At 44.4% G+C, this 9638-nt stretch overlaps 1 protein-coding gene across 1 annotated transcript in view; it reads right to left on the bottom strand.

Annotated features, from left to right (window-relative positions):
- Positions 1-9638, bottom strand: part of IDH1 (isocitrate dehydrogenase (NADP(+)) 1, cytosolic) — a 47592-nt gene that overhangs the window by 14693 nt on the left and 23261 nt on the right. The window contains exons 4-6 of the mRNA XM_019523449.1: positions 9142-9247; positions 5311-5488; positions 686-837 (exon numbers count right to left, since the gene is read on the bottom strand). Of these exons, the coding sequence (XP_019378994.1) occupies positions 686-837; positions 5311-5488; positions 9142-9247 (436 nt within the window). The remainder of the gene's footprint in view (positions 1-685; positions 838-5310; positions 5489-9141; positions 9248-9638) is intronic.

The following is a 9638-nucleotide window of genomic DNA, read 5'->3' as shown; positions in this document are numbered from 1 at the left end:
AGCTTTTTGCTTAATTGTACTACAAGGCATGGGGTAGCTGTAGGGGTGTTGGGGAGGCTACTGACAACCTTCTGAAAGGGAAAGAGGAACAGTTGTGGATTCTGCCTGGGGCAGAAGCAGTGTGGGCTTAGGAAGCACCAAAAGACTCTGTGAGGGTGGGCTAACTAAAGCTCTAAACCCATGCATTGGTGAGGGAGGTGGTGGATGTTAAGAGTAGGCCCAGTGGGGAGGTAAACCATATGCCATTAAGACTGGGTGGTTGCCCAGAATTGGAAACAGACTACCTACTTATCTGACCAACTTCCTTAATGGGCCTGTTGCTGCCAGTGTTCCCCATGCCTGTGTCAGAGCCAAACCCACTACTACGTGCCTCTGGCTGAAACTGCCTTGTGCCTTGGGTTGGATCTGGCCTGCAAAGAGCCCCCCAGTCTGGATTCAGCTCAGGGCATGAGGCGAGCTTGACACTGCTGTTCTAGAGAAATCTAAACAGAATGCCAATTCTGATTCACTTTTTAAAGCCATGCTTGAGTCTCACTTGGATTTTCTTGCATATATGAAATCCTGCAAAGTCTACTCTACAACATACCAACAAGCTGTCTGTAGATACAAGATGCACCTCTTGAATAAAAACAGGAAGGCAGCAGGATGTACAGAGTATATGTACTGGAAGAGAAATAGCTCATACCTTGTGCAACAGAGTCAGACTGCACGTCACCATCGTAGTTCTTGCAGGCCCAGATGAAGCCTCCCTCAGATTTTAGGGCTTGGGCCACCATGTCATCAATGAGCCTATGCTCATACCAGATCTTCTGGGCTTCAAACTGAGACTTGTATTCTCTGGAAGAAGAGGGAAAAAACCCCACTATTGCAGCTCCCGATAATTTTTGTTCTGGTATGTGTTGTGTGTAAGCAAAGAGAAGTCCCATAAATTGCATAAGGAAGTAGACAAAGAGAGGAGAATAAACAAGGATGGTGAAGTTGAGATGCCTTCAAGATTGCTATGTGGTAGGTCTGTAAACATTTTACTACGTGGTTTTTCCTTTTATAGGTGGCTTTTTGATTTTTACAGATAGCTTGTTTATGATGTTTGCATGTAAGGATGACATATACCCTGGTCAAAGGAAGGGAAAAGAATCTAGCTAATGGGGGAGTTACTTAGAAGTGCAACCAGACGCCTAAAGAAATTAGAGGAAACAATATTTAAGCAATTAATATACTGCGTTTACTTTAAAAAAAACCAAAACAAAACAATTGGCCCAATTTTACTCTTATGCAAAGAGAAAAATCAAGGGCATCTCAGCTTTAGTCAAAGGAACGACCGTGTTTTCTCAAATCCAAGATGACATTTTTCCCCCTCCGCATTCAACATGGGTAGGTGGAAGGTAGCCCCTCGTCTTGGACTCATCTGTGAAAGAGCAAGGGTGGGGGGCATGAAGGGGAGGGGAAGCAGCTCTCAACAGTCTCTGCTCACCCCCAATGCTCCCCTCCCGTTAACTGTAAGGCATGGTTCCAGCTCCATGTCCCCTCAGGGCACAGAGCACATGGAAGCACTGGCCCCTTCTCAGCCATGCAGGAGTGGTGGTGGTGTCTCCAGGCCCCCAGTAGTCTCTGGTCCCTGCTGTGTGGCCCAGTAGGGGCCAGAGCTTCCATATGCTCTGTGCCCAAGAGGAATGGACCTGGACAACTTGAGGTATTCAGGCATCTCTTGGGAGGAACACTTGGTCAAGTTGGATTGGTCATATTCCTTCCTGACCTGCATCAAAGAGCCCTTCCTGGCTTAGGAGATGCACGAGCCAACCAGAGGCAATGCTCTTTTAGACTTGGTCCTGGCCAAAGGAGATGACCTGGTGCCCGACTTAAATATAGAGGGTAGCCTGGGCAACAGCAACTATGAAACCATCATATTCACTGTCCATTACAAGGCAAACAAATTAGATAGCAGGGTTGAAGTTTTGGACTTGTTGCAATTTGCATTTTTTAAGCTCAGGTCACTAGTAGGGAAAGTGCTGTGGGACCAGGGACTGAAGGTGAAAGGAGTGCATGAGGAGTGGTTGTTTCTCAATGACATGATCCTTGAAGCAAAAAGGAAGTCCATTCCCATGTGGAGGAAAGGTAGCAGAAGGGCTGGGAAGCCTTCATGGCTAAACAGGGAAATCATGGTCCTCTTAAAAAAGAAGAAAGAGCTGTATAAATCAGAGCTTGGGACAGACCCCAAAGAGGACTAAACAAAAACAGCCCGCATTTGTAGGGGACAGATTACAAAGACTAAGGTGGTAACTGAACTTAAATTTGCAACGGGAATCAAGGACAGCAAGAAGTCTTTTTTTTTTTTTTTATAAGTACATAGGGAACAGGAGGAAAACAAATGGGAGCATGGGGCCATTGCTCATCAACTTGGTAGAGCTGGTTACTGGCACTCAGGAGAAAACTGAACTCCTAAATGACTACTTTGCTTCGGTATTTCACCAGGCCAAGGGGAAAAATTATGCCAGATAGGGTACAGAATGAGCAGGGTAGGAATGACCACCTTTCTCCTGGTGCGTGATCAATTAAAAAAAATTAGACTTATATAAAAGTCAGCAGGACCACATGGACTTCATCTGAGAATGCTGAAGGAGCTGGCCAAAGTCACTGCAGAAGCCCTGGCGAAGCTCTTCCAAAACTTGTGGCATTCTGGAGAGGTCCCTGAGGACTGGAAGAGGGCCAATGTTGTACCCATCTTCAAGGAGGGGAGAAGGAACGACCTGAGTAACTACAGGCCAATTAGCCTAACTTCCATCCCAGGAAAAATCACAGAAAAATTAATTAAGGAGTCTGTGTGTGATAGACTTGCAGAAAGTAGGATTCTGAAAGACAGCCAGCATAACTTTATTGTGGGCAGGTCAAGTCTTACACACCTCATCTCCCTTATGATCAGGTAACTTGCCACCTGGATAAGAGAGAGGAGGTTGACACTGTATACCTTGACTTCCAAAAAGCCTTCGATCTGGTATCCCATAATGTTCTCACAAGAAAAATGGAGGATTGTGGGCTTAACTGTGAGACTGTTAGGTGGGCAGGAAGCTGGCTGTGGGGTAGGACTCGGAGAGTTCTAATGAACAGATCTACGTTGTCCTGGCAAGAAGTGGCCAGTGCTGTCCCTCAAGGGTTGGTGCTTGGTCAAGTGCCTTTCAACATCTTTATCAATGATTTGGATGTGAGGGTGAAGAGCTCACTGGCCAAGTTCACGGATGACACCAAGTTATGGGGAAGTGTGGTCACACTTGAAGATAGGCTGCAGAGACAGGCAGACCTAGACAGGCTTGCAAGTTGGGCAGACTGGAACCAGATGAAGTCCAACATTGAGACGTGTAAAGTGCCCCACCTGGGGATGAACAATCCTTAACACACCTACTGGCTTGGCAGAGCCAAGCTGACCAGCACCATGAATGAAAGGGACCTGGGGGTAATAACTAACCACAGCATGAATATGAGCTGGCAGTGCAACGCTGTAGCCAGCAGGGCAAATAATACTCTGGCATGCATCAATTGATGCATCTCCAGCAAAACCAAGAAGTGATTCTTCTGCTCTACTCAGCATTGGTGAGCCCGCAGCTCAAGTACTATGTCCAGTTCTGGGTGCTGCAATTTAACAAGGATGTGGCAAAACTTGAGAGAGTCTAGAGAAGGGCCACCCGTATGATCAGAGACTTGTATGGCAAGCCATACGAGGATAGGCTGAGGGACCTGGGGCTCTTCAGCCTGAAAAAGAGAAGACTGAGAGGGGACTTGGTAGCAGCTTACCTCTACATCAGGGAATTACGTCAAGGGCTCAGTGAACAACTGTTCACCAGGGCACTCTTGGGGAAAACCAGGAGTAATGCCCACAAAGTCCTGGCAGACTGTTTCAGGCTCCACATTAGGAAAAGGTTCTTCACAGTTAGGGTGTCCACTGTGGAATAAACTCCCTCCAGGAGGTGATGAAAATTTCCAGGGTAGGTGACTGCAAGAGGAGACTGGATGGTCACCCTGCTGGGGTCACCTGACCCCAGTTGTGTTTTCTGCCCAGTGCAGGGGGCTGGACCCGACGATCTTCAAAAGGTCCCTTCCAGCCTTACAATCTATGAATCAATTAATCTATAGAGTTATGCCTGACAGTAAGTGTGGGGGGAAAGGGGGGCGCAGAGGCTGTGTGTGTGTGTGGCGGTGGGGGGGAGTGTAGGCAGGGAGGGTGGACAGGCTACAAGGGGGACAATGGGCCATCTGCCCCTGGCCCCATGCCTCCCTGCTCCAGCAGGTGTGGGGGGAGTAGGGGAATGTGACAAATTTAAGATGACCCTCTGATAATTAGATTGTATACATGGAAAATGACAACAAATGTATACACTTTCCATATGTAGAACCTAATTATTGAGGGGTTGTCTTAAAATTCAAAGTCGCCTTGGATTCAGGTAAATACAATAAAATAGTGGAACATGGAAGAATAAGGATCCAAGTTTCTGATGCCCATTACTGTGAATTTGTTGGCATTTTATGGGGCATGTGTGGGGTCTAATAAGCAAGGATATTCATTGTTAATAGGCAAGCTGCAAGTTAAACTTCTCTCACAAACATCAGGTAATAATTTACCAAAATATCTGTAAGAATTCCCTTCCTGTGATACAAGCAGATCAGCATGTAGTTTAGAAACAGGAGAGTTGGAATTCACTATTGCACTTAGTAAGGTTTCAATTCTAAGGAACTAGCCATCAAAATCTCCATAGCTTTTGTTTGATCATCACTAGATCTTGGGGAAGATGGACCCCAAGGCACTTAAGCGTAAGCTTGAATGTTGCACTCTGTGCGACACAAAGCACTCCCAGTCCTCACTGATGGTAATAAGAATGGACTGTGCCAAGCACTGCCAGATCTGTCATAATAAGAAAGACTCATGAGACAGGAAGGAATCTCTACAACAGGAGGATGCAACAGGATCGGTGAGTAGGGAGGTAAGAACACAGGACATTTATAGACGTGCTCCAGAAGTGAGGGATGAGGGGGGGCACTTTAAATTAGAGCACACAGAGCATCATGGGCATCAGCGTCCCAGTGCTGAAAAATGGTGGCGGGTGCACTTTAACTAAAGCTCGTTCAACAAGCTTTAGTTAAAGCACCCCCACTACCATTTTTCAGTGCGGGGACACTGATATACGTGACACTGGAGTCTGCTGGGGCGTGTTAATTACCATGCTCCAACAGACTCGATTAATCAAGTCTTTTCCAATGCACTGTAATTATATGTTCGAGCAGCCTTTGCTGCACATCTATAGGCACCCAAAATGTATTCGTTACCTGTCATAGATCTCCTGAAAGATGTCTTTGAAGCGTCCATCATATCTCTTCAGAATGGTGTTTTTGGTGCTCATGTAGAGAGGCCAGCCCTTAGACAATGCCATCTGGAAAGAACTATGTGCAAAATCCTGGATGGAGTGGTCAAGATTGTACATTCCCATGGCAACACCACCGCAGTCTAAGAGCAAAGTGAGAAAAGGGAATAGTATAAGGGCTAGTTATAAGGGCATGAAAATGAAATTTTTGGTAGGCAGGGCAGGATCCTTCTCGCCCATCTTTTTTTTTATTTTTATTTTTGCTTAATGCAGTTGTGAGTCTCTGCACTGGCTCTCTTACAAAGTTTCATTGGCATAATTCTCCTAAAACTATTTTCTTGCCACTGGGATCTCTATACAGAGTATGTAGAACAGGCAACATGGCTCCAGCAAGTGTTCTAATTAAGCAACCTAAGACACACAGTTTGTACAAGGGGAGAGGCACAAGAAGTATGCATTCCCATTCCATGGTCTAGTTTGTTTTTCAAGTATGAATCCAAGAGGAGGAGATCTTCTTGTGGACAGCAATACAGGACAAGCCAACCTCCTAAGGGATACATTAGCATTCCCAATGTCTTGTTTATCCTCAAACAAACAAAAGCTACGTGTGACCTCAAGATATGGAAGCACTTGAAGCAGATGGAACACTGTTTTAGAGAGCTCTAGTGGGTTTTTTGTTGAGAAGAACAAGGACATGACAGATTACAAAGTGGGTGGGAAATACAGAGTATAAAGAAAATCACCTAGGCTGCTTGCAAACATTTAGACAAACAGAAACACCCCCAAAAAACTACAATACACTTTACCAGAAGCAGCAGCATGTTACTTCAACCTGGCTCTGCAGCATCTGTATAGATCAGGCACTTCAGTAGGGCTTTATGGCGCTTTCAATCAGCTGATTCAATCAGCTATTTCTTCCACTTTACTCAGCATTGGTGAGACCACCACTGGAGTACTGCATTCAGTTCTGGGCACCACACTTCAACAAAGATGTGGAAAAGCTTGAAAGAGTCCAGAAAAGAGCCCCCTGTATAATCAGAGACTTGCAAGGCAAGCCATACAAGGAAAGGCTGAGGGACTTGGGTCTTTTCAGCCTAAAAAAGAGAAGGCTGAGAGGGGACTTGGTAGCAGCTTACCACTACACCAGGGGAGTACATCAAGGACTCAGCAAACAACTGTTCACCAGGGCACCCTTGGGGAAAACCAGCAGTAATGGTCACAAACTCCTGGAAGACAGTTTCATGCTTAACAATAGGAAAAACTTCTTCACAGTTACGGTGTCCAGACTGGAATAAACTCCCTCCAGAGGTGATGCAATCACCTACCATGAAAATCTTCAAGATGAGACTGGACAGTCACCTTGCTGGGGTCACCTGCCTAGTGCGGGGGGCTGGACCCGATGATCTTGTGAGGCCCCTTCCAATCTATGAGATAAAAGTGCCAAAAAAGCCCCACTAAAGCACCCGGGTCCAAGTACACGAGCTGGATCCAACTAAGCCTCTTCTGGGCATGCACTGGGCTCGGTGCAGGAACACACCAGGTTTAAAGTGCTGCTATTTTTTTTTTTTAAACGTCTGCAAGCAACGCTAGTGAACACCATTTACCCCTCAGCTATCTTCTCTTCTGGTCCTTATTCAGCCAAGAGTAGGGTGTGTTTTCTAAGAGTGTTCACACACCCACATCTTTTTAGTTGTGAAATTTTACTAGAGGCTGTTATTATCATAAGTTTGATTAAAATGAATTAAAAAATGAAGAAGAGAGGTCTTCCTACTCTTTTTAAAATACTTACGAGATTCAGGTTACTGGGCTTAACACTCTTCCCACCTAAAATGGATGGGAAAAATCCCACTGACTTCATTAGTGCAAGATCAGGCCTGATTCCATCTTCTCAATGAAAGCAGTGGATGGCGATTGGGGCTTTTAGGAATGAAGCTATTCCAGGTTTCTTACTATCAGAATACCTTACAATTTTAGTCTGTATTTTCAGTGCAGTGTTTAGCTCAGGTGATAACCTGGTTCTGCACATCCAGGTTAGATATCACACTGAAAAGCCATAACCAAGTTTTTGCATTCTCACTGGAGGTGTGATCACCTGTAGATCGGGATAGTTCTTTGCACTGTAGTGGGCCGAGATGCTCTATGGTCCTTCCTCTGATTTGTTGGGAGAACCTGCCTGCCCTTCTGAGAACAACAGAGAATTGTGGGAAGTCAAGGGTGGACTTTTAGCTCTTGCGTGACTTAGCTTGAGTTGTCAGTTTGAAGTGGGTTGGGGACCAGCTCCAGTGAAAGCAACACCTAGCCTTTCACCTACTGCTGCAGAAAAGCCAGCTAATAAGGGTGGAAGCGTGACCAAACTTGAGTTAGGTTTTGGGTGCTGATGGGAGTGTGGCTAGCAGCCACACCCAAGCAACAACCTAAGTGTTGTTACAGTGTTGCAGTGAAGACATACATACCTGCTTTAAAGCAAACCTCTTGCTGGCTTAGATGCTAAGCTTACCTGGGCCTGCAGAATAGGGCCTACTGGTCAAAGTATCTTCCAGTAAATATGTAATACAATACCTCCACTACTAGGAGTCATCACCCTGGAAATACAAAACCTTCCTTTGTGGAAGAGAGGCAGTACATAAATTACCTACATGGCAATAACTGCATTAGCTGATTTTCATTACACTGAGGTCTGGTGGGGAAAAAAAAATAGTCAAACCTTTTTGCAACTAAAGCAGATCTGCTCAGGTTGTCTTAAGATGACATTTGCTGCAGATAAAAAGCTAAAAAGTGTTTGAATAGGATTAAATAGCACAAACTTCCATTAGTACCTGCATAAGCTGGCAACCTGCTTACCCGGCTGATCACAGAGAGAACAGAATGTGACCGACTGAAGGGCTTTCCAAATATCATGCAGGTCTGACAGAATTCTTTTTATGCAAACACTCTGCATATAAATATAGGTTGCAAGATGTATGGTTTTACTTTAAGTGTGTGGAGGTCTCATGGAACGTTTTTAAATTTATGGCACTGGCAAACAGTCTTCTGTTTACATGCTGGCAATCTAAAGGCAATCTTCATACATGTGGTTGTACCAGCCTGCCTCAGTCACAATTTGTGTGGAAGGACCATCTTATGGGAGTAACAGAAGGAGTTCATTTTCCATGCAGTTTTTAGCCTCTCCATGGACTACAATTAGTGAAGTGCACCACAGTAACCTGCTATGGAAGTTGAGGCAGAAACCCATTAAACTGGCAGTCCACACAGGAGGTGAATCCTCTGTTACATGGCAAAATAAAGCTTCACCTCTACCGAGCTAAAGCTGAGCTAGATTCAAACTGGTAACCTATCAACAAAAGGCTACACGGCCCCTTAAAAATGCTGCAAGTATCTCAACTCTAATATATACTAAAAAGATGTGGGGGGGGGGAGGAGAAAGAGGGAAGGGAGAGGTAGTATTTTACATACAAAAACATATGGCAATTTAAGTGTTTCTGCCAAGCCAAACGTGCAAAAAGAACAGGAAATGATATCAGAACGAATGATGTACATAACACCCTAAATTTGGCCTTGGTATACATATACATAACAGTATGGAATACATCAAATAAAAACACTTTCCCCCAAATGGTTTCCCAGTCAGATTTGAATCTAAGATTTTCTGTCCCACAGCATCTAAGATAGATAAGTAACTAGTAGGAAAGACAGGTTCTTATCTTGGACCAGTCCAAAAGATACCAAATTTGTTTGCAAATGGGTTCGTTAGACAAATACCACTTACAATCTCAGCTTTGTGAGATGTTATACATACCTTCAAAGTTATGGACCACATATGTCACTGGTTTACCTCCATCTTTTGGTGTGTAAGTCATTTCTACTTTTCCAGGACCAGGAACCACAAAATCTGTTGCTCTGTACTGTAACAAGGGAGACGCGCAAAAAAAATAAAATTAAAAAAAAAAAATAATAATCAGCTTAGTGATTTTACCCAACAGGCAGCTGAACAACAAAATAAATTCAATACTAAGATTCTCATGAGATGTTTCTTAATTGATATAAGCATTGCCCATACCAGAAACATACATCCTAGAGAATAAAAAGACTGTAAAACTTAGTTACAAAAAGAAAAACAAACCCAATCCTGTATCCTCTTTCAAACTGCCTTGGACAAGTGTTGCCACGTTCCTGTCACACATTCTTCTATAAAAACTTTCACTCTCCCACCTAGTTTCCTTGCCGACACTAGCAACTTTTTTGCTTCTTAAACTCTTTTGCAACTTCTCTAGCTCTATGCCTGTTGTCCCGCAT

The sequence above is a fragment of the Gavialis gangeticus genome, unplaced genomic scaffold (assembly GCF_001723915.1).
Source record: "Gavialis gangeticus isolate Ggan-Ray unplaced genomic scaffold, GavGan_comp1, whole genome shotgun sequence".
Classification (NCBI taxonomy): domain Eukaryota; kingdom Metazoa; phylum Chordata; order Crocodylia; family Gavialidae; genus Gavialis; species Gavialis gangeticus.
This window is presented reverse-complemented; position numbering and strand designations above follow the sequence as displayed.